Source organism: Protobothrops mucrosquamatus, unplaced genomic scaffold (genome assembly GCF_001527695.2).
Source record: "Protobothrops mucrosquamatus isolate PMUCROS unplaced genomic scaffold, P.Mucros_1.0 scaffold4455, whole genome shotgun sequence".
NCBI lineage: Eukaryota > Metazoa > Chordata > Lepidosauria > Squamata > Viperidae > Protobothrops > Protobothrops mucrosquamatus.
The window spans coordinates 15,762-40,127 of NW_015390365.1; the positions used below are offsets into that span (position 1 = coordinate 15,762).

General features: G+C 47.3%; 1 protein-coding gene across 1 annotated transcript; it reads left to right on the top strand.

Moving 5' to 3' along the window:
- Positions 1 to 4,064: 4,064 nt before the first annotated feature.
- KLHL17 (kelch like family member 17) lies at positions 4,065 to 16,898 on the top strand. The gene is made up of 11 exons (XM_015828400.1): positions 4,065 to 4,317; positions 5,069 to 5,190; positions 5,540 to 5,761; positions 6,624 to 6,740; positions 7,591 to 7,804; positions 8,777 to 8,921; positions 10,831 to 10,998; positions 11,921 to 12,009; positions 12,437 to 12,510; positions 14,207 to 14,388; positions 16,670 to 16,898. The coding sequence occupies exons 1-11, from the start codon at positions 4,107 to 4,109 to the stop codon at positions 16,896 to 16,898; spliced, it is 1,773 nt and encodes a 590-aa protein (XP_015683886.1). The 5' UTR covers positions 4,065 to 4,106.
- Positions 16,899 to 24,366: the final 7,468 nt, after the last annotated feature.

The following is a 24,366-nucleotide window of genomic DNA, read 5'->3' on the forward strand; positions in this document are numbered from 1 at the left end:
AGATAGCCTGGCTCTCAGCTAGCTTTTCTGTCCAGCCTACGTTTAAAAAGTATAAAATATCCAATATTTCAAGTATTGATCGATCGGTTATGCCCAGGACAAAAGATGGTAAGCTGAATGCTTAATCTCTAGAAATCCACCTTGGGTCTCAACCAGAGATCTGGACAACTGGAGGCAATTTGTGGGGTCTTCTAAGTTAGACTGATTTTGTAGACTTTCCCCCCCCGGTCCTTGCTAGGATACCTGGTGCGCTATAATGTCACATGTCTGGAATGTTTCTGCTGGCAGATTCCCAGTAAGGGAATCTAAATTATAAACTCCAGCAATGCAGTGGGTCCAGGCAGATGCTCGCTTCAGAATTTCAGAACTGGGATCGTGTTGGAGGTCATCTAGTCCACCCCAGTCCTTGACTTTGACTGAACTGATTGATGGTCATCTTCAAGCCAAAGAAAGCCACCCAATAAAATAGAGACTGCTGGAGAAGTTTCATGGCTGTAGCCCTGGGGGGTCTTCAAACCTGGCCCGTTGATGACTTGTGGACTTCAACTCCCAGAATTCCTCAGCCAGTGTGCACGCTTGAATTTTGATCATGCGGGATGCTGCAACGGTCGTTTAAAGTGTGAAAAATGTATTCCAATATTTATTCACCGATTCACCTTGGCTTGGAATGTCTCCTGGTTGTTTTTTGTGCAAATTTGTGGCTTATTCTGGCTTCATGTTTGTGACTTCAACCACAACCTGCCCAGTCCTACACAATTACAGCTTATAGTGATTTGCTGAGAGAACGGGGAAATGACTTTTTTGTGTAATGCAGAATATTGAGGAAGGGGCATCTGGTTCAATGGGAGCTCTTGAGGGACCCCCCCCCCCGCCAGGTTGCTGAGTTGTGCTTTGCCACTGTGTCACAAACTCTGCCCCAAATGGGTGTGAGGCCGGCTTTGCAGCCCTTTGAAATGTCAGCTGGAACTTTTACAGCTGTTTTCAGAAGCTACCTGTATTAGCAACCAGATTAATCTCTGGGCTTTTGCGTCATGTTCCTTTTCACAACCTGAGCTATTTTTAGAGGAGCTGGAGGGCTACAAAGGAAAGAAAGGAAGGAGGGGGGGAGGAGGAGGAGGAATTGCTCCCTTCAAAAATGAGATGGGAGCTTTTTCCCCGCCCGCATCCTCGAAGAGATAACCAGGGAAAGATCAGGACAAAATTTGGCTAAGCTGAAATGTGAGGCTAGAAAAGATAACCTGTACAGAGAATCCTTGGGTTATGTCCAGAACCTAGCCCAACGTTTCTGAGACATTGCCCCCATTTTGCGACTTCCCGTGCCACGGTTGTTAAATGAATCACTGCAGTGGATAAGTCAACAACCTGGTTGTTAAGTGGATCTGGCTTCCCCCATTGATTTGGTTTGTCAGAAGCTGGCTGGGAAAGTCACAAGTGGTGATCAGATGACACCCCCCCCCCGGAGAATGCAACCAGGTAAAATACATGCCAGTTACCGAGAGCCGGAATTTCAGTCCTGTGACCCCGGGGATGCAGCAGTGGCTGTAAGGGTGAGGACCACTTTTTTCAGTGCTGTTGTAACTTGGAGCTGTCGCTGAACGAATGGTTATAAGCAGAGCTGTGGAGTCGGAGTCGGAGGAAATTTTGGGTACCTGGAGTCGGAGTCGGCAAACAATGCACCGACTCCGACTCCAATCTAAATTTAGATTGGAATTTAAAAAAAAGCAAGTTTAAATGTCCCAATTCACAAAAAGTTATAATTAATGACTTCTCTATTGTAAGAATAAAGACCAATGCATGCAGTGCCTCACGTAACCGCAAAACGAACACGTTAAGTGACCGTGAAGAAGCATGCTTTTCATGTGCTTCACTATATGGCACGCAACGCACAATTAGGAGCGGCAATACTTATACTTTCCATAGTGTTGTGTTCTGCTGTTACAGGGAACGCAGCGCCCATGGGTAACCTAGCCTCTCACTGATAAGGGATTAAGTAAATATGTTTTTTGCAGGACTAGAGACACTTGTATAAGTGAAGGGAATGGAGGGTCATATTAATACAGAGGAGTCGGAGTCGGAACATTTATCTACCGACTCCACAGCCCTGGTTATAAGCCAAGGGATACCCGTAGGGCAGGGGTCCTCAACCTTGGCCACTTTTAAGACTTGTGGACTTCAACTCCCAGAGTTCCTGAGCCAGCAAAGCTGCCGTAGGGTGAAGAAATGAGTTCAGCACCTTGGAGAGCTGCCAAAGGCAGAGATGTTGCTCTCCTGAAACCCTGGATGAATTCTGCTATTCCCTCTTTTAACCTGCATGGGGATGTTCTGACATAGTTGCATGTGGCCTGGATGATTCTCGCTAGCCTTGAAGCCCAATCAGGGGCTCAGATGATCACCGAGACATTTGGGGCCTTCTTCCTAGAACGAAGCATAGGAGAAAGACGCTTACGAAGGCTGGCCTGGAATGGTTCTCCTAACTCAGGGGTAGGCAACCTTGGCTCTTTTATGACTCGTCGACTTCAACTCCCAGAATTCCTGAGCCAGCCACGCTGAGGGGAAAGGGAGAGCTTTCCAAGCTGAGCCATGCTGGCTCAGGAATTCTGGGCATTGAAGTCTACTAGTCATAAAAGAGCCAAGGTTGCCTACCCCTGTGCTAACTCAAGAGTTTGTGTGGATTGCACCAGGCCTTGGGAGACCCAATTATTGCGTCCTTGCCTTCGGACAGCTGCAAGGAGGAGGGGGGGCTGCAGTCTGCCTCCCCCCCTCCCAGGAATAATTATATCTCGAATTTCTCCCGCCACAGTCCTTTGCAAGCATTAATTATCCAGCTGGCTGTGTGTGTGTGTGAGACGTCCCCCGCAATCCTGAAGACTGCAGACATTTTTGCACGATCCGTTGACAGTTGTGTGGGTGGCTCTCGGGAATTGTTTCCGCTCTTTTCTCCGATGAAGATGGGAGTCCCCACTCCACTCCTCCCTGGCAGGAAGCTCCCACTTCTGCTATTTTGGGCTTTTCCTCTGCCGAGAGGCTTAAACCCTGCACGGCCTGGCATCTGTCTGTCAATCAAGAGGCAGGGAAGGGAGACGGAGCATGGATTGGGGTGCTGATGCTTCTTTCCTTCCCGCTATGATGCTCTTGAGCAAATTCACGCCCTGCTTTTTTGCCAGGATAAGCAAAAAAAGAGATTCGTCTCCCCAGCTGGTTATTTTAAGCTGAATGGTGCCCCTTGCAGTCAGTGGGGCATAGGGATTTGGGAAGGGTCCTGAGTCCCGGCCAGGATTGTGCCCCTGACTTAGTGCCAGGATGCAAGCATGGGTGGATCTAGAGCAAATCTGCTGGGTACTTTTTCATAATTTCTATTATTGGGGCAACTTGCTTCATGCACGCCTTGTGGGGTTTTTTTCAGTTTAATAATAATGATGATGATGATGATGATGATGATGATGATGATGATGATGATGTTGGAAGGGACCTTGGAGGTCATCTAGTCCAACCCCCTGCTCAGGCAGGAAACCCTACACCATTTCGGACAAATGGCTGTCCTGTCTCTTCTTAAAAACTTCCAGTGATGGAGCACCCACCACTTCTGGTGGCAAGCTGTTCCACTGATTAATTGTCCTCACTGTCAGGAAGTTTCTCCTTAATTCCAGGTTGCTTCTATCAATGATGATGATTGATGATGATGATGATGATGATGATGATGTTGATGTTGGAAGGGACCTTGGAGGTCTATATACAGGTAGAACGTAGAATAATAGGATTGGGAGGGACCTTGGAGGTCTTCTAGTCCAACCCCCTGCCCAAGCAGCACCAAGATGTGTATTCAATAAAGTTTTATCTTTTGTGGCACCTCAAAGCCATGTTGAATTTGCTAGTCAGACGGTTGACAGAGGACGCCCAGATCTCCACTTCGCCATCTGCGTGTTCGTTTCACAATTGCGCTGGGGAAAAACAGGGATGGGGGGGTCGTCATGCGGAATGCTTCGTGATATCCGACCATGACGGGCAAGATCCAGGATGATCGTAGGTCGAGGACTTAATTTGAATTTCATTTCCGCAGAGAGGCCGAAAGGGCGTTGCCGCGAGCCAGGAGCGAGCCGGCTGCCGCCATGGAGAACGGGATGCAGCTCCTGAACCGGGACGGCCACAGCATCTCCCACAACTCCAAGCGGCACTACCACGACGCCTTCGTCTGCATGAACCGCATGCGGCAACGGGGCCTCCTGTGCGACATTGTGTTGCACGTGGCCACCAAAGAAATCAAGGCGCACAAGGTGGTGCTGGCCTCCTGCAGCCCCTACTTCCACGCCATGTTCACAAGCAAGTATCTGGGGCCGGGTGGGAGGACTCTATCCTCCTCGTGGACAAATTCCCGCCTACATCTAACCGAAATTCAGCTGCAAACTCGTTCGGGTGGGGACAGCCAGAGACCTCTGCAGTTCTGCATCTATACTTGCATTTATTTAATTTGTCACGATTTATAGCCCACCTCTTCCCCAAGGACTGGGGTGGTGCAGTGGCTCAGTGGTTAAAACGCTGGGCTTGTTGGCTGGAAAGCCGTCAGCCCCGGTTCAAGACCCGAGCGATACACGATGGGAGTGAGCTCCTGTCCTCGCCTCAGCTCCTGCCAACAGTAGCAGTTCGAAAGCATGCGAGTGCAAGTAGATAAATAGGTATCACTCTGGTGGGAAGGTAACAGCTGCCTGTGATGTCATGCTGGCCACATGATCGCGGAAATGTCTTCGGACAGCGCGGGCTCAGTGACCTTGGAATGGGGAACAACACAGCCCCTTTGATCTAGCAACAACTTGTGCAGTAAAATCCACCAGGGAATTTTTTTTTACCTTCTCCACAAGATTAGATGTCTCTGACCTTGCCAGCTTTTTGCAAAACTTCTTGTCCTATCTTCAGATACTTTGGGGAATAGGTTGACCCTCTCTTCTTTGTGCTGGCCCCTCCAATATGGGAAGAACGCTATCAAGTCACCCCTAGTCGTTCTTTTCGCTAGACTAGACATACCCGGTTCCTCCTAAAATCCATACAGGTTATTCTTTTTAATCTGTCGGCGCAGATGAGATGAGTGAGAGCCGTCAGACGCACGTCACCCTCCATGATATTGATCCGCAGGCTCTGGAGCAACTGGTCCAGTATGCCTACACGGCTGAGATCGTGGTGGGAGAAGGGAACGTCCAGGTAAGACCTCGCAAGACCCTCCAAGGGCTGTTCTTGGATCCATCCAGGAAGGATTCAAACACACAAGAGCATTGTCAGACCTGTCCCAATCTGATCCCTTAGGAAAGAAAGATCCTTGACTCCGTTGGGTTGAAGCGGAAGATTCTTTTACTAAGGGTTGTTGGCTGCAGTAAAGTCAGGCTAGATCTGGGTTTCCCACACTCAAAAGATACGGAAAGGTTTCCCCTCGTCCCAGCCCTCCCTCTGTGACCAGTCCGTCTTCAGCCCAGTATAAAATCTACACTGTGGCTTGTCTGTGGAACTCCTGGCCACAAGGATGCCGCCAGCAGCCTCTTTTTTTTTTTCCCAGACACTGCTTCCTGCAGCCAGCCTCCTGCAGCTGAACGGGGTGCGGGATGCCTGCTGCAAGTTCCTCTTGAGCCAGCTGGACCCCTCCAACTGTCTGGGCATCCGGGGTTTTGCAGACACCCACTCCTGCAGCGACCTCTTGAAATCGGCGCATAAGTACGTCTTGCAGCACTTTGTGGATGTCTCCAAGACGGAAGAGTTTATGTTGCTGCCTCTGAAACAGGTGAGATGGGGGGAGGCATCCAGGTGGGGGTGAAAGGATGCTGATACTCAACACAGTCACGATATTAAATCGTAGTAGGAGATAGGAGTTCCATTGCACACAGAGCTACGGGTGTATTTACTTGTGTTTTTTACACTGCGAAGCACCTAGGCAACTTGTAGTGGATTCTGGCGTTAAAGTTGGGTCTCTCTGCGCTCTGCCCCTCGGAGAAGAAAAATACCCATCTAAAGGAAAAGAATTAGCAGAGTGAGAGTGAGCGTTGCTCAGAATTGTCTTTATCCAAGCCAATTCCATTCTCTCGGATGCAGGTTGACCCATTGTTCAGAATTGTCTTTGTTCAAGTCAATTCCATCCGCTCAGATCCAGGTTGACCCATTGCTCGGAATCGCCTTTATCCAAGCCAATTCTGTTTTCTCGGATCCAGGTTATTATTCAGAATTGTCTTTATCGAAGCCAATTCCATCCTCTCGGATGCAGGTTGACCCATTGTTCAGAATTGTCTTTGTTCACATCAATTCCATCCTCTCGGATCCAGGTTGACTCATTGCTCGGAATCGCCTTTATCCAAGCCAATTCTGTTTTCTCGGATCCAGGTTAACTATTGTTCAGAATTGTCTTTATCCAAGCCAATTTCATCCTCTTAGGTCCAGGTGGACCAGCAGTTGTGAATTGTCTTTGTTCAAGTCAATCCTACCCACTCAGATCCAGGTTGGTGCCCATTGCTCGGAACTGCCTTTATCCAAGCCAATTCCGTTCTCTCGGATCCAGGTTGACCCATTGTTCATAATTGTCTTTGTCCAACCGGATTCCACCCTCTCAGATCCAAACTTCCGGATGTTCCTTTCCTTCTTCCTGTGGGCAGGTCTTAGATCTCATCTCCAGCGACAGCCTCAACGTGCCTTCGGAAGAGGAAGTTTACCGAGCCGTCTTGAGCTGGGTGAAGCACGATGTGGACAGCAGGAAGCAGAATATTCCCCGAGTACGTGGCTTTCCGAGATAAACTGTAAGCATTTCATGAAAAGATGGACGCTCTGGAAGTAACGTCGTGAGTCTCCCGGCTTCCTCTCAGTGAGCCATTAATTCTTGCGACGGAGGGTCTTCCCTTCATGCTTACAAATATGTGTCACGTTTCTTGAAGGGTTCCCACCATCACCATTCCCCAAATATTGCATTTTTTTAATATATATATATGCCTTTTTGGGACATTTCACATCAAAGGCCTTTCCCGTTTGGGTCTAAATGCCTTTGCTGGCCCCGGGATCCAAAAACCGGGCTTTGGAAAGATCATAAAATCAGAGATTGAAGGCTCCTTGACCAACAGAGAGGTTTTAGACGCTCCCAGCCTGCTGCCCCAGAGACTGATCGTTCCTAGTTTGTCAGAGTGTGGGTCAGGCTGGCCGGGGATTAGGGGAGTTGTGATCCCCCACCTAAGCTATCCTAGAACGTAGGACCCGGAAGACGTTGAAAAGCACAAGTTGGGCATCTTTCTAATTCTCTCTGCTGATTCTTGCGTTGCAGCTGCGGTTCTTCGTGCTTCCCGAGCCATAGAGCTGAAAGGGTCCCTAAAAGGTCACCTAGACAAACCCCCTCTCCACAGAGGGGCCTCTCCCGTGGAGAAACTCACTTTTAATGAAGCAGAATTGGGAAGGTGGATGCTTCTGAGGTTAAAGCTGCTCTCCTGGTCCATAAGCTGTTTCTCCCCAGAAGTGCAACCCAAGAATCTTCCAGGGCAGACCCTTGGTGATCCCCCCCCCCCCGCAGGTGAGGCCTGATTGAATCCCCTTCTGGGTTTTAATTCTTCCTCCCCTCCCCCCCTCCTTCCTTTCCAGCTCATGAAGTGCGTCCGTCTTCCCTTGCTCAGCCGGGATTTCCTGATGAGCAACGTGGACACCGAATTGCTGGTCCGCCATCACTCGGAGTGCAAAGACTTGCTTATCGAGGCCCTCAAGTACCACTTGATGCCCGAGCAGAGGGCGGTCCTGAGCAACAGCCGGACCCGTCCCCGGCGCTGCGAGGGGGCCAGCATGGTGCTCTTTGCTGTGGGTAAGGCCTGGGGGTGAAGGAGGAGAGCAGGAAAGAGGGAGGGGGGAAGGGAAGGAGGGAGAGGGGAGGAGGGAGGAAGGGGAAGAGAGGGTAGGAAGAAAGGAAAAGAGGTGGAGGGAGAAAGGGAAAGAAGGAAGGAGAGGGTACGAAGGAAAGAGGGTACGAAGGAAGAGGGTACGAAGGAAAGGACAAGAGGGAGAGGGAGGAGAAAAGGAAGAGGGTAGGAAGAAAAGGGAGGGAGAGAGGAAGGAAGGAAGGAGAAGGGGAAGAGAGGGTAGGAAGAAAAGGTGAAGGGAGGGAGGAAAGGAAGGAGAGGAGGAAGAGGGTACGAAGGAAAGGAAGAGGAAGAGAGTGTAGGAAGAAAGAAAAGGAGGAAGGAAGGAAGGAGAAGGAAGAGGGTAGGAAGAAAGGAAAAGAGGTGAAGGGAGGGAGGAAGAAAGGAAGAAGAAAAGGAGGTAGGAAGGAAAGGAAAAGAGGTAGAGACAGGGAAGGAAGGAAGGAAGGTGGGATGGGAAGGAAGGAAGGAAGACGATATGAGGGAAAAGAGGAAGGAAGGAAGGAAGATGGGATGGGAAGGAAGGAAGGAAGATGATAGGGAAAAGAAGAAAGGAAGGGAAGGAAGGAAGGAAGGATAGCCCTGATATTTCTTAAAAAGTACCTTCTCTGAAATTGCTGGCTGGGGAATTCTGGGAGTTGAAGTCCACATCTCTAAAAGTTGCCAAGTTTTGAGAAACTATGATTCTAGACCACTCCACCGAGTTGGTTGTGTGCGTTGTTGAAAAACAGCCAGTGTGATGTACTTCCAGCAAATTTTCCCCAAGATGACAACTATGTTGAATCTGAATGAATCTGGCCCAATCTTAAGCAAAATTGTTGTGTTTCTCTCTCTCTCTCTCTCTCTCTCTCTCCCTCTCTCCCTCTCCTTCCCTCCCTCCCTCCCTCTCTCCCTCTCTCCCTCTCTCTCCCCTGCAGGCGGAGGGAGCCTTTTTGCCATCCATGGGGATTGCGAAGCCTACGACACACGGACCGACCGCTGGCACATGGTTGCCTCCATGTCCACCCGCCGGGCCAGGGTGGGGGTGGCGGCGATTGGGAACAAGCTCTATGCCGTGGGCGGGTAAGACCCTCCCTCCCCCCCAGGAGGAATCGGCTCCTTTTGGATATTGGGATGGAATAACTTGGGGGGGTGGGGGAATGAGGAAAGGAGGAAGATGGAGGCAGCTGCAGGATTTAAAAGAAAAAAAGTGGCAGCAAGCTACGGAAATTGAAAGCACTCAGAGGAGGAGTGCAGAGGTGTCTTCTGGGTGCCTAAGAGATCATCGAGCAGGTCTCCTTGGAAGGGCATGCCAGACACAGCCCGGGACTCTCTCCCACGGTCGGGTTTTTACCTGGTTGGCAGAGAGGCACAGAGAGACAAGGGGATGAACCAGGGAAGGGTCGTAATTAAACGGTTGAAGCAGGAAGGTGTTTTAAACCTGACCGAACAGAAAGCGGAGGCCTTCGGCCAGACTCCGAAGAAAAAGTCCTTGCTGAACTTCAGCTGCTCGCGGGGTTAGGTTGAGGAGACTCTTGTCCAGGTTCAGAATCTGGGTTAAGGTAGAATTCGATTGGATTTAAAAAAGAAAAAAAATCTGAGCAGGATGAGAGCCTTCCTGGATGGCATTCGCAGGTAAGCCTCATTTGACCCTGAGAAAGTGATAGAAAAGTACCCCTGGATTCATCTGTCTAGATCTCTTCCAAGGTCACGGGACAACTAAAGATCACTGTGTAGAATTCACGGAGTTGCAGATTTACTACTCCTACTATGGTGAGGAAGAAAGGGAGGAAGGGAGGGAGGGGAAAGAAAAGGAAGGGAAAGGAAAGGAAAGATAAATGGAGAGAAGGAAGGAAAGGGAGGGAAGGAGAAAATGGAGGAAGGAAGGAGAAATAGTGAAGGAAGGATAGATGGACAGACAGACAGACAGACAGATAGACAGACAGATGATAGATGATAGATAGATGATAGACAGACAATGATAGATAGATAGATAGATAGATAGATAGATAGATAGATAGATAGATAGATAGATAGATAAATGATAGATGATAGATAGATAGACAGACAGACAGACAGACAGACGAGAGATGATAGATAGATGATAGATAGATGATAGATAGATGATAGACAGACAATGATTGATAGATAGATAGATAGATAGATAGATAGATAGATAGATAGATAGATAAATGATAGATGATAGATAGATGATAGGTGGATGCATAGATAGATGATAGGTAGATAGATAGACAGACAGACGAGAGATGATAGACAGACAGATGATAGATAGATAGACAGACAGATGATAGACAGATAGACAGATGATGGATGGATGGATGGATGGACAGACGGATGGACGGACAGATAGACAGACAGACATGGATGGATATATTTATCACCCCATAGCAAACTGAGCATCACTAGCATACCACCTCTGAGCTTGATGAATTAAATCTACTCTCCTCATAAAGACCTTTTTTTTAGCCAGGGGCTGTCAGTAAGTCTTGTGGCAGTAAGTTCCACCGAAGCCCCTTGAACTCCTGTGGAAAGACGAACTCATTTCTTTTGCTTTCCCTTGCTATCCTGCCTTAGAGGCCCCTTTTCCCCAAACATCTGTCCCTGTGGATTTTTCTTTTCTCCCCCTCAGAAAAAAGGGGAGCGAGTCTTTGCCACACCAGATGGCAGCACTTGCCCAGCCTCGGAGGCTGAAGGCCTCCGAAGAGCCAGCTGGCCTGAGATAAACTGCAAAGTCAAGGAAAGCTTGACCAAAACCAAACAAAAGCAGAAGCAAGCCAGGTCAAAAGGCCACCAAGAGAACCGGGCTCAAGATGATGCCACCAAGAGTTGGCCACGACTTGTTGAGGACGTTGTGTTTTTCTTACATCTCCAGCTTCTAATTTTCGTTAACCTTTCCTAATTCCCTTCCAAAGTTTTGCTTCCTTCTTTTTCTTTAAAAAACAAAAAAATGGATCTCTCTCTCTCTGTCCAGCTACGATGGAACGTCTGACTTGGCCACCGTTGAGTCCTACGATCCCGTCACCAACTCGTGGCAGACGGAGGTCTCCATGGGGACCAGACGGAGCTGCCTTGGCGTGGCGGCCTTGCATGGACTCCTCTATGCTGCTGGAGGCTACGATGGAGCTTCCTGTCTGAACAGGTAAACGGTCCTTCAAAGTTCAGAAGGTTTCCCACATCCCACTGAAGCTCGTACATCTTCTCCTCCAAAAACGACCCTCGTCAAAACACCACCCAGGTGAATTTCTCATTTGTCGCGGAACCAGGATGGGTGTTAGGTCACCATCCATGTCACCTGGATCATAATATACATAAAAGGGAGAGAAGACCACCTGGCATAGACCCCCCCTACTCCAGGGGTCTTCAAACTTGGCCCTTTGATGACTTGTGGACTTTAATTCCCAGGATTCCTCAGCCATCGTGAGGGAACTATGACCCTTTGATGACTTGTGGACTTCAACTCCCAGAATTCTTCAGCCAGGTTTGCTGGCTGAGGAATTCTGGGAGTTGAAGTCCACAAGTCACAAAAGGGCCAAGTTTGAAGACCCCTGCCCTACTCCTTCCATTTTTCCGCATACTGCAGATTCTTCCTCTTGATAGTTGAAGGAGTATTTTATTATATGGAGCCCTAAGAATTTATTTAGACCTCTGGGAATGGTTTTTTTTACCTGGTTCTGCGTTTGATTCCTCTTTTTTAGTTCTGTTTTTTTTCTCCTTAGCTGAAAAGTTCCTAATTTGAGGGTCACGTGGATGAGAGGCACATGTGTGATTAGCTTTGATGACTCAGCCTTTCTTCCCGCTTTCCTTTAATTTCTGCCTATAAAAGAAAGTTTCTTGCTAAAAGCCCCTGAGTTCTGAAAACAAAACAAATTCGTCAGGTTAAGAGAACAGGGAGCAAAAAAAATAAAATAAACAAAATTCTGCTTTCAAACAAGTTGTGGATCTTTCGGCATCTCGTGAGTTGGACCCAGCTGCCTCGCCTCAAATCATCTAATCTTTTTTGCCTTTTGAGTTGTTTTGCTCCTGAGGGTTATTGATTATTGATTTCTCTTGATATGTCCCAGTGCTGAAAGATACGACCCCCTCACAGGGACCTGGACTAGCATCACAGCTATGAGCACGAGGAGGAGATACGTCCGCGTGGCAACCTTAGGTAAGGCCGGTTTTTCCCAACAGAGCTGCTCTTTTAAGGATGCGAGAGGTTGCGGCATTCTTAGGGCCTGGGAACCAGAGTGGATACCGGTCGTCCTCCACTTGCGACAGTTCATTTAGTGTCCATTTGAACTTGCAACGGCACTGAAAAAAGTGGCTTAGGACCTATGGCCGCGGCAGCATCCCCACATGGCCACATGCTCAAAATTCGGACGCAGGGTATGGCTTCCCTTAATGACCACTATGTTCGCTTAATGGCCGTGAAAAGGGTGGGGAAAACCCATGGGTGCCTCAACTTATGACCAGGATGACTTACGACTGGATTTCCAGTCTCAGTCCCAATTTTGATTGTAACTCAAGGTGCTCTGGGGTACTTTCTTACAAGTGGCTTTTTCCTTCTCCTCCCCCCCCCTTCTTCTCCATCAAAGATGGCAACCTCTACGCTGTTGGAGGATACGACAGCTCGTCGCACTTGGCAACCGTGGAGAAGTATGAACCCCAGGTAAAGGGGGTGGGTGGAAGGCAAAGCATGGGCCAGATCCTCATGCTTCTTCTCCTGCTTGGATGGCATGACCACCAAGGGAGAGATGGAGAGTTCTGAGTAGAACGGAGATCCAGGTGGTCCTCAACTACGATTATTCATTTAGTGGCCATTTGCAGTTACTATGGCACTGCAAAATATGACTTGCAGCCAGTTCCCATACTTACAACCACTGCAGGACTCCCCTGGTCATGTGGTCGGGCATCCGGTGCTTGGGAACAGGTGTGTATTTCTGATGGTTGCAGCATCGATGTAGGAGGAGATCTGAGGTAGGAGTTAAAAGAAGCATCAGCCTAGAATCCCTACGTAGCCACAAGTGAACTAAGCCCCACCTTTCTTGAATCCCGTTGACCCTTTTCTGACTCCTAGCAGACGTTAATGTTAATTGAGGAGATTCCTGTGCATAGGGATAATTAGCAAAGAAATCAGTTTAATTAGACCTTTAAGGGTGGACCTGATCTTTTGCTCCTGACAGTCCTAGATCACCATTGGAAAAGCCAATGGGACAAGCCGGATTAGTGACCGTGTGATTCACATAACAATTGCAGTGATTTGCTTAACAACCCTAACAAAAACATGATAAAATCAGGCACAACGCACATTAAATGTCTTGTTTAGCAACCGGGACCAGTGAGATACTTATCTCTGTTCTTTGCTTAATATCTGTTCTCTTTTTGTCTTGCTTTTTAATAGTAGTAGTAGTAATAATAATAATAATAATAATAATAATAATAATAGTAACAACAACAAAACAAAACAACAACAAAACAACAACAACAAACAACAACAACAACAACAACAACAACAACAACAATAATAATAATAATAATAATAATAATAATAATAATAATAATAATAATAATAATAAAAACAAGAACTGGTGGGATCATAAAATAGAGAAAGTCATAGAAAATGATAAAATTAAACTGCTCTGGGACTTCAGAATTCAAACAGACAAGCACCTGCAACATAACACCCCGGACTTAACAATTGTCGATAAGAAAGACAAAAAAGTCTGGATAGTGGACGTGGCAGTGCCTGGAGATGGCAGAATAGACAAGAAAGAACTGGAGAAGATAACAAAATACAAAGACCTACCAATAGAAATAGAAAGACTGTGGCAAAGGCAAGCAAGGGTAGTACCAATAGTAATAGGCGCCTTGGGTGCAATCCCAAAACAACTGGAGCACCACTTGGACACCATTGGCATTGACAAATTCCCTATTAGGCGGCCTTACTAGGAACTGCCTCCATCCTGCGACGATATCTGTAATACCATCAAACATCCACATCTGCCTATTCCAGGTCCTTGGAAAGGACTCGATAGGTAGACAAAATGCCAAATCCAGTCTGAACATCTGGCTGACTGCGATGATCAATAATAATAATAATAATAATAATAATAATAATAATAATAATAATAATAATAATAATAATATAATTTTGTATATTAATTTTTAACCATACTGAATGCTGCTCAGAGTTACATTTTTGTGATATGTGTGATCATATAAATTTGATGAATGAGTGAATGGATCATCAGATGTGTCTCTTACAACTCTTAAAAAAGGGAGAGGATTTTTTTGGAAGCTGAATTTTTTTTTGGAAGCTGAGCATTCATTTTTTTTTAAACTCTCCTTTGTCTCTTCTCTGCCAGATCAACACCTGGACACCGATTGCCAACATGCTGAGCCGTCGGAGTAGTGCAGGTGTGGCAGTCCTGGAAGGGATGCTGTACGTGGCCGGAGGGAACGATGGGACCAGCTGCCTTAACTCGGTGGAGCGCTACAATCCCAAAACCAACACATGGGAAAGTGTGGCCCCCATGAACATCCGGAGGTAGGGAGCAGCACCCTAAACAACGTGGCCTCCCAACCATTGGGTTATCTCTGTTTCCCACCAAATCGGGCCCTCTCGAATGTTGAAAGCGAGAGCTCAAAACCTCAAGCAGAAGTGAGTCAGGAAACAAAGAGAATTTTTTTTGCAGATTCCTAGTATGCAGGATGGCTGCAAGCAAAGGGGGTCTATCCTGGCTAGTGATCTAGTGGTGGCCTTTTACAACCGCTGTAATTTTAATAATGCCACAGAGAGTATAAATGGAGCCAGGGGGAAACATTCTTGCTTCGTTGAGGCGAGAACAGAAGAAAATCAAGATTCTGCTCCAAACGCATCTAAATCTAGAAACACACACACACCTCTGAGCCAGTTTGGTGTAGTGGTTAAGGTGCTGGCCTAGAAACTGGAGACGGTGAGTTCCAGTCCTGCCCTATCTGTGAAAGTCAACGGGGAGACTTTGGGCCAATCCCCAGGAGATAGTGAGTTCTAGTCCTACCTTAGACATGAAAGCTGGCGGGTGTCTTTGGGCCAATCACCAGGAAGCAGTGAGTTCCATTCCTGCCTTAGACATGAAAGCCAGCGGAGTGACTTTAGGCCCATCACCAGGAGACGGTGAGTTCTGGTCCCACTAGTGGGGAAATTAGGAAAAGGAAAGTCTATTGGATGTGTTCACCGCCTTGAGTTCTTTGTAAAACCAATAAAGGCAGGACACAAATAAATGAAGAAATATTAGGAAGGCACAAAGGATGGGCGTGAAGGCATCTGACCGTTTCCAAAATTGTGAGGAAAAGCATTTGAGATTCTAAACAACCAATCCATGGGATAGTTTGACAGCTCTAAAGAAAAAGCTGAGATAGGAAGAAGGGAGATTATGGTGGAGTCTGAAGCCACTTCCACTCCACTCATTTTAAGCGACTCCTGTAGGGTTAAATCAGTGGTTCTCAACCTTTTTAATGCCGCGACCCCCAACCAGTCGTAAGTCGAGGACTAAACCGGTCGTAAGTCGAGGACTACCCAACCGGTCATAAGTCGAGGACTTTCCCTGCCCGGGAGTGTCGCGCATGCGTGGTTCTGCCCCCTGCGCCGGCCGAGGCGTAGCTGGCAAGCGGCAGAGACGGAGCAGGCCGACCACCAGCTGGCCCAGCCCAAGGGAGGTAAGGCACCCGCCGGAAAAGGGGGGAAAAATGGCGGACAAAAAAGATGGCGGACGAAAAAAATGGCGGACAGCCTTGCTTGGCGACCCCCGTGAACTGGTCGATCGACCCCAAATGGGGTCCCGACCCACAGGTTGAGAACCACTGGTCTATTGGATGTGTTCACTGCCTTGAGTTCTTTGTAAAACCAATAAAGGCAGGACACAAATAAATGAAGAAATATTAGGAAGGCACAAAGGATGGGCGTGAAGGCATCTGACCGTTTCCAAAATTGTGAGGAAAAGCATTTGAGATTCTAAACAACCAATCCATGGGATAGTTTGACAGCTCTAAAGAAAAAGCTGAGATAGGAAGAAGGAAGATTATGGTGGAGTCTGAAACCACTTCCACTCCACTCATTTTAAGCGACTCCTGTAGGGTTAAATCAGTGGTTCTCAACCTTTTTAATGCCGCGACCTCCAACCAGTCGTAAGTCGAGGACTAAACCAGTCGTAAGTCGAGGACTAAACCGGTCGTAAGTCGAGGACTACTCAACCGGTCGTAAGTCAAGGACTTTCCCTGCCCGGGAGCGCCGCACATGCGTGGTTCCGCCCCCTGCGCCGGCCGAGGCGTAGCTGGCAAGCGGCAGAGACGGAACAGGCCGACCACCAGCTGGCCCAGCTCAAGGGAGGTAAGGCACCCGCCGGAAAAGGGGGAAAAAATGGCGGACAGCCTTGCTTGGCGACCCCCGTGAAATGGTCGATCGACCCCAAATGGGGTCGCGACCCATAGGTTGAGAACCGCTGGGTTAAATTGTCTCTGCATAATAGCAACAGCACTCAGATTGATACACCGCTTCACAATGCTTTACAGCCCTCTCTAAGCGGTTTACAGAGTCAGCATATTGCCCCCCCAACAATCTGGGTCCTCATTTTACCGACCTCGGAAGGATCTGAATCAACGTTGAGCTGGTCTGGATCGAACTGCCAAACTGCAGTCAGCAGAAGTAGCCTGCAGTACTGCATTCTAACCACTGCACCGCCGAGGCTCATCGGTTCCAGCTCCTGGAGTTTAGCCACAGCCAGATGCTCTCCTGCTTGAGGGAATTCTAAGTCCCTTCCAACTCTCTTCTTCTGCTTTCTTCTTTTTAGGAGCACCCACGACTTGGTGGCCATGGAAGGCTGGCTCTACGCCGTGGGCGGGAACGACGGCAGCTCCAGCCTCAACTCCATCGAGAAGTACAACCCGCGGACGAACAAGTGGGTGGCGGCCTCGTGCATGTTCACCCGGCGCAGCAGCGTGGGGGTGGCCGTGCTGGAACTCCTCAACTTCCCGCCCCCGTCCTCGCCCACCCTCTCGGTATCCTCGACGAGTCTTTGACGAAGGACCCTCCCGCTCCCCGCCTCGCCCGGACTGCAGCATCTGTCGGAGCGCGAAGCCGGCTTGGTCAGGCCCCTCCGGAAGCCGATCTCTGTGAAAGGGGCGCTGCACCCAGACAGATTTTCCCCGGGGCCCATTTTTGGCTCAGCTCCAAAAGGGGAAGCTCCTTAAAAAAGACCTAATAGAGAAGAAGACAACCGAAAGGGAGAATTCTCCACGTGTCCATTGTTGATCCCCTCATAACTCGACCGATGCTGCCTGGTTCTTGTAGACCAGACTCAACGACCTTTGAGCTCCACGGTTGGACGTAGATCGCTGGATCCATCTCATGCAAGGAACTGAGATTGGTAAGGGCAAAAGGAACCGCTGCGAGCTACGCCGACGACACCAACCACGGAGTTATTTGCGTAGGCTGGGCCGGCTGCAGCATCTAAGCTGTGAACATCACAATTAGCCAATAACTTCTTACCAAACTTCACTGTGGAAGGTGTGCAGGCGAGGGAGGCCTCTCATCCCGGTGTCTAGCAAAAGGATGCCTTAACACAAAAACAGGGCTGTTTTCCACGTCGGTCGCCTCTGTTGGGCAGGCCACCAAATCAGATATCTTCCCAGTATCTTTTCCGGCATGTGTCTGGAGCTGTCTCCATGGGGTTGCTTCTTAGCTCTTCGTCTGAAACTGGGAAGAACTGGGTCAAAGTTGTTGGTGATTTGAGGAGTCCACCATATAGGCGGCGTGAAGTGGATTTCACAGTTCGATGTGTGCCAAGTAGCCCTTCTTCCTTCATTGCTCACCTTGGGTTCCCCGGCTTGTGTTGGGAGTGCTGACAATGATGAGAGCCTTTATCATTTATTTGTTAACCTTTGCCAGCCAATCTGCTACCTTCCTGCCTGCCTTCTCCCTATTTATTTACTTATTTATTCTTTAAAGTGGAGGGTTGGCAGGGCAGAAAACGGCAGAGAGAGGCACTTTGTTCGTCTCCCCCGTGCCAAAACTGTGGGTGCAATCTACTGAAGTGAACCTCCGTGTGTGAAAAATATCCTTGTGGATTAACCAAGCGTGGCCTAATCACAGCCTTCCTTTTGAATGGACCAAGTCAGCATTGCGCATCACCATCTTTGTAGCACCGCGTCAGATCAGACTTCTGTTCCAGAGCCTTGTCCAACAATTTCCTGTCTAAAAAAAAAATATTGTCTGATTTCAGAGTATTATCCTGCCATGCTCGTTCCTTCAAGGGAGTGTGAAACTACATAGTATTGCTGCATTGTGTGGATTTTGTTCTCAAAAGCACTAAGAAGGGCGACGTGGTGGCGCTTAATTTGGGGAGAAGCTTTGGAAAGCAAAAAAAAATAAAATGCACTACGTTTGTGGACTGGCCTTGAAAAGGCTCCAGTTGTTCTACTGTTCCCTCATTTTGATGGGGTTTGGACTACAAAGGATGCCAGCTTGGATGCCAGCTAGCCTGCCCTGAAAAAATTGGGTGGGGAGAGACAGGAAAGGAAGTTGCTTGAAGATAGATCCCACTGTGTGTAGATGACCTCTTTGTCTTTGCCATCGGGTGCAAAAGTAAGAATTTTGTGGGAGCGCATATGACACAGAGGCTCCCGCAAGCCAGCCGATGCTTCTCGTTGATTTCATTTCTACCAGTTACCACTTTGCTGCTTCTGTTTTTGGTTTCATATGTTTGTGTGTTGGTTTATTTATTTCGTCACGGGTTTCACAGTTTGCATCGATGCTGGATGGGGATGGGGCAGGTTGAACTGGACACCCAACTCACAAGCTTCGGAGATTCCTCATTAGAATCTACTTCAAATTGGCCCCAGGTTTTGGGGGTCCTGGGTCAGCAGTGGGGTTCACGTATCAAGCCACGATTAAACATGTCCTTCTATGACTGGTCCGCAAGATCTGCTTTACAAACTACAATCGGTGAGCTTCCATAGCTGGCTAAGCCACAATCCAACAGACTGTCTAATAATGCTTGGTGCCATATTTTGTTAGCAAACCAGTTATGGGTCCACCTCTTCAATTCTCCAGCCAACATGTCCGCGGCTGGGAATTCTGGGCGTTGAAGTCCACCCATCCTAGAGTTCATAAGCCATGATTTGAAGAAAAAAAAAGTGTGATCTGCCATCAAGGGCTCATCCAAAGATCATCTTTGTCGGGCTTACCTGTATCCCTGATTTGGATTTAAAAGCATCGTGGCTTGGCTTTGAAGGTATTTTTTGCAAAACGACGTTTCCAACAAGCGTTTCTATAAACCTGCATTCCTTCGCTTGTCTGGCACTGTGCTCGGCCTTCCACCCAGAAACATAGTTTTGCAAAACCTGTGTGCTGTAATGGGGTGGGAACTCTATAATCAGGGTTTAATCCGCTGCATTCATTTGGGGAGGTTTCTTTTCACGGTGTTTTGGGTTTTGTTTATAAGTGCCTTCACTTTGTTTTTAGGATCCCTCAGTGGGGCAGGTTATCTATGGAGAGTAAAAACTGTGGGACTTTCTCATCTGTTTGCGCCGGATTGGGATAGAAAATGTTTACATCAGAAGATGTTGATAAAATTCCTGTAAGCCAGGGGTCTTCGAACTTGGCCCTTTGATGACTTGTGGACTTCAACTCCCAGAATTCCTCAGCCAGCGTGCACGCTGGCTGAGGAATTCTGGGAGTTGAAGTCCACAAGTCATCAAAGGGCCAAGTTCGAAGACCCCTGCTTTAAGCTATTACAGCGGTGTTTGGTCACTTTTAAGACATGTGGACTTCAACTCCCAGAATTCATAGCTGGCTGGAGAATTCTGGGAGTTGAAGTCCACACGTCTTAAAAGTAGCCCAGGCTGAGAAATACTATCCTTTAGCCAAAATATGCTTCAGCCGAAAAGCTAGGACTTTCTCCAAACAATATCCATTTTAAAGCGCTTTCTGGTCCACAAATCGGATATTCCCAATTTATCCTAGTTAACAAAGGCCAGAGATTTTTTTGCCCTCCTGTAATTTATCCGTCGGTAACCTGCCTTTTCCCAAGCAGCCTCTGAATTCTTGAAAAGGAACAATTGAAGCATCTCCAGTCAGATGAAGTCCTTCACGTCCCTAATATGAAAATATAGAAGTTGAAGGAAAAACCTTGTTTGGGGGGGGGGGTCCCCTGGAGAGTCTTTCTTTTGGGGAGAAGATGTTGTGCAGAGAATGTCCTTATGGAGGAATCGTTTTGCTCATGGAGATGGGAAGGGACCCCAAAAAAAAAAAAAGGGATCTCCAAACGTAGCGACTTTTAAGACTTGTGGACTTCAACTCCCAGAACCCCCCAGCCAGAATGAACCGGCTGAGGAATTCTGGGAGTTGAAGTCCACAAGTCTTAAAGTTGCCAAGTCTGGAGAGCCTTGGACCAAGAGATTGGTTCTTGGCATCTTTTTTGCTACGGGCTTTCGTTGGCACCTTTGCCAATCGGAAGAGAGATACTACAACCCCCTGGTTCAACGTAAAATTGAAAAGCAAGCAAAGATAGTGGGCTTTGCAAAGATGGAGGAAAGAAGAAGGAATTGCCACTGGTTGTTCTGGTTGAAGCCCTTTTTCACTCACTTCCTTGCTCCCTTACTTTAATTCAAAACTTGCTTTCAAATTCCCCTCTGAATTACATTATGTTACATGTAGTCCTCTGTTTACGATTATAACAGCCTGGTCGTCAAGCAGGTCACCACGTTGTGACTGATTTTACTACCTTTTTTTGCAGCAGTCTCACTTTTACCAGTTTTATTTATTTTTTTGCTGGAAATCGGAAGGAAACAATGGAAACTGCCAAAAAACCCCACCAAAACCGATGGGTAAGATGATTGTGGGATGCTGCGAACGGTCAAAAATGTGAGCCAATTGCCAAGCACGGAAGGAAGAAAGCAAGGAAAAAAGGAAAGAAAGAAAGAGAAGGAAGGAAGGAATCCTATCTTCCTTGTTGCCCCAATGCTCCTGTTGAAGTACAAACTCCGATCTATCCATGGTGCAAAATCCCCAGCTTATTCACCCTAGGTTGGAGATGCCTCGGGAAGGGTGTGTGTGTGTATGTGTGTTAATTTATCTGTATATATGCATCGGATTTATTTATGTGCTGTGTTCAATGTCCACTTTATTTTATGTTTCTCAATTTTTGCACTAAAACAAAAGGGGGGGCGGGAAATACGAGCAATACAAGCCAGTGTGTAAAATTAAAAAAAAATAGATTTTTCTTGACTTTCTGACTCATTCTCGTTTTTTTGTGTGTGTGTTTTTTTTTAACCTGCCCCAAGTTTGACCCTAGAGAGGTTGCTGTAAAGGTAACAGCTTCCAGCCAACGGGACTCGGTCCAAAATGAGATTAGAGACGCGGATGACTTTCAAACATGTATGCATGCCAGGTATATCTCTCTGTTCGGAATGGGAAGCACGGATTTGTGACCTTAACTAATTCCGAACGTTTTGGTTACTTTGAGGTTTTTCGAAGCAAGACAAGGACGGGCTCGGCGTGATTCAGAAACTTGCATTCAAGTTTCTACTGGAAGATTCACACGTGGAGGGGAAATGTTGATGCGAATCACGCTGGAAAATATATCTGGGATCGGCTAACAGGATTCTTTTTTCCACCTGCTCTACATCGCTCCGGCCTCAAACGTCTATAAATAACCGTCAGTTGTATAAAGGGGGTGCAAGAGTCTGCTGGCTAACGGAGCCCTCTTTAAACAGACCCAGAAGCAAAAAAAGTGGGTTTCAGAAGAAGGTCAAAGGTCAGGGCTAGTTTTCTGGGGGACCCTGCAGAATTTCCACCGTGGGAAAATACAGGAAACGGGCCACATGCTTCTTTTTTTTCCCTCTCCCCCCCCAAAAAAAGGGAATCTAGAACATTCTCAGTTTCAGCGCCAGCTCTCTTGGCACGAATTTTGATGCCGTTTGCAGAAGTTCAAAGCAAACCGTGAAACAGGGTGTGATAAAATGTTGTAATCGTTTTGGCATCCTTCCTCCCCTTCGCTTAAGCTCATGTTGGCTGGGTGGAGGACAAAAAGATAGATAAATTAGATAGATTGGATGGATGGATGGACGGACAGATAGATATGATGGATCTATCTATCTATCTATCTATCTATCTATCTATCTATCTATCTATCTATCTATCTATCTATCTATCTATCATCCCTCCGTGTCTATCTGTCTGTCTAATCTATCTCTCTTCCATTGTGTCCAATTCTCAGAGACCCACACGTCCCAACAGTTTTGGAAGAACATTCTTCTTAGCACAAAGGAAAGGAAATTTGGGTGGGCAATGCCCACATTGGCACTAATTTTAGGAAAGGAGAGAGAGAGAGGAACAGAGATGAACCCCAAATTTGGAACACAGCCTGAGAGTGATTGACACAGGTCCTGAGCTCGTTTTTCTGCCCACCCCCAGGCAGTATAAATACTTTATTGCATTTAGGAAAGCGAGAGAAGAAAGCCCTTCATAGGAAACTATCATGGTTCTTAAAATTTAAAAAGGTTCCCAACTTTGAACCGATTGGAGTAGAGCCGTGTTTCTCAATTTTGGCGATTTTAAGCTGTGTGGACTTCAACTCCCAGACGTCTCCAGCAAACCATGATTCGGATCAGTTTAGCCTTAGAGGAAGCAACTTTTGGGAGATAGGATGAAGGCTTCACTTATCTGCAGGTTATCCGATCGAGGAAGGAATGGAATATATATATATAATTGGAATTGGAATTCCAGAAGGGTTATCATTATTGTTCTGCATTTCTGCTGATCTTTCTTTCCCTTTTAATAATAATGATAAAGTTGGAAGGGACCTTGGAGGTCATCTAGTCCAACCCCCTGCTCAGGCAGGAAACCCTACACCATTTCGGACAAGTGGCTGTCCAGTCTCTTCTTAAAAACTTCCAGTGTTGGAGCATTCACCGCTTCTGGAGGCAGGTTGTTCCACTGGTTAATTGTTCTCATTGTCAGGAAGTTTCTCCTTAGTTCTAGGTTGCTTCTCTCCTTGATTAGTTTCCACCCGTTGCTTCTTGTCCTGCCTTCAGGCGCCTTGGAGAATAGCTTGACTCCCTCTTCTTTGGGGCAGCCCCTCCTTCCTTCTCTCTCTGTTTCCTTCCTCCCTCCCTTTTTTCCTTTCCTTTCCTTCTTTTATCTCCCTTCCCTCTTCTTTTTCTTTTATCTTTCTTTTCCTTTCCTTCTTTTATCTCCCTTTCCTTCTCTCTTCTTTTTCTTTTTCTTTTTTCTTTCCTTTCCTTTCCTGCTTCTTTTATCTCCCTTCCCTTCTGGGCTTCCTATTCTTAAAGAAGTATCCTGACAGGCAGGGTGTTGAGTGTGCAAAAGACACCACACAGACAGATGGCCTCCTTGCACATCTGGAACCCCCCCCCCCAATCTGTCCCAGCATCTGGGAGTGCTCAATTTGAAAGTCGGTTTCTTCCTCCCACGTTTCATTCCAAAACTGCAAAGCATAAAGTCTCCTTCCATGCCTGGCTTTTGACTTCATGAACCCATCCATGTCATTTTTTTTTTGGCAACGGGATAAAAAGCGGTTTGGGATTCCTTGCTGCTGGGATTTCCCCCCCTCCCCAGCTTTATGGGTAGGATCTCCTGGTGGTCTCCTTTTTAAGGCGAGACAAGCCCAACCCTGCTCGTCAAGTAACAGCACAAATGTTTGTTTATTTATGTATTTATTTGTAAAAATGTACTAGCCGCCCATCTTATCACACAATAACTCAACCGTTACCTGCAACAACTCTAGGGTCAATACTGCATCCAATTTTGATCGTCACAATATAAAAAAGATGTTGAGACTTGGGAAAGAGTGCAGAGAAGAGCAACGAAGATTATCAGGGGGCTGGAGGCTAAAATATATGAACGGTTGCAGGAATTGGAAATGTTTAGTCTAGTGAAAAGAAGGACTGGGGGTGACATGATTTGAGAGGCTGCCCCAAAGAAGAGGGGGTCAAACTATTCTCCAAGGCGCCTGCAGGCAGGACAAGAAGCAACGGATGGAAACTAAGCAAGGAGAGAAGCAACCTAGAACTAAGGAGAAACTTCCCGACAGTGAGAGTTGTGGGTGCGCCATCACTGGAGGCTCTTAAGAAGAGATGGGACAATCACTTGTCTGGAATGGTATAGGCCAGGGTTGCCTGTTTGAGCAAGGGGTTGGACTAGAAGACCTCTAAGGTCCCTCCAACTCCGTTCTTACCTTAAACCAGCCTCAAAGAAGAGTCAAACAGAAATTTGAAGAAACAGAGATGGCCTTTCCCCAGGGTTTCAGCCAATTTGTCTGTCTTACAGGTAAAAGTAAATTTCTCTAGGGGGCCTGGAGTGGATTTTCAGAGAACCTGTCCAGGTCCCTGGCAAAAAGGCAGCTACAGCAAACAGCTCATACTCCTCTCCCTCCCTCCCTCCCTTCTTCTCTTGCACTTCAGAGGAAACTGAGCAGAACATAGTAGGGTCTGGCTCCTTCCTTCCTTCCTTCCTTCCTTCCTTCCT

Excerpts from the sequence above, each read along its gene's own strand:
- KLHL17 (XM_015828400.1), top strand. The coding sequence starts at position 4,107 with ATGGAGAACGGGATGCAGCTCCTGAACCGGGACGGCCACAGCATCTCC. Across the intron at positions 7,805-8,776 it reads CATGGTGCTCTTTGCTGTGG|GCGGAGGGAGCCTTTTTGCC; the intron begins GTAAGGCCTGGG and ends TCTCCCCTGCAG. Across the intron at positions 10,999-11,920 it reads GGAGCTTCCTGTCTGAACAG|TGCTGAAAGATACGACCCCC; the intron begins GTAAACGGTCCT and ends GATATGTCCCAG.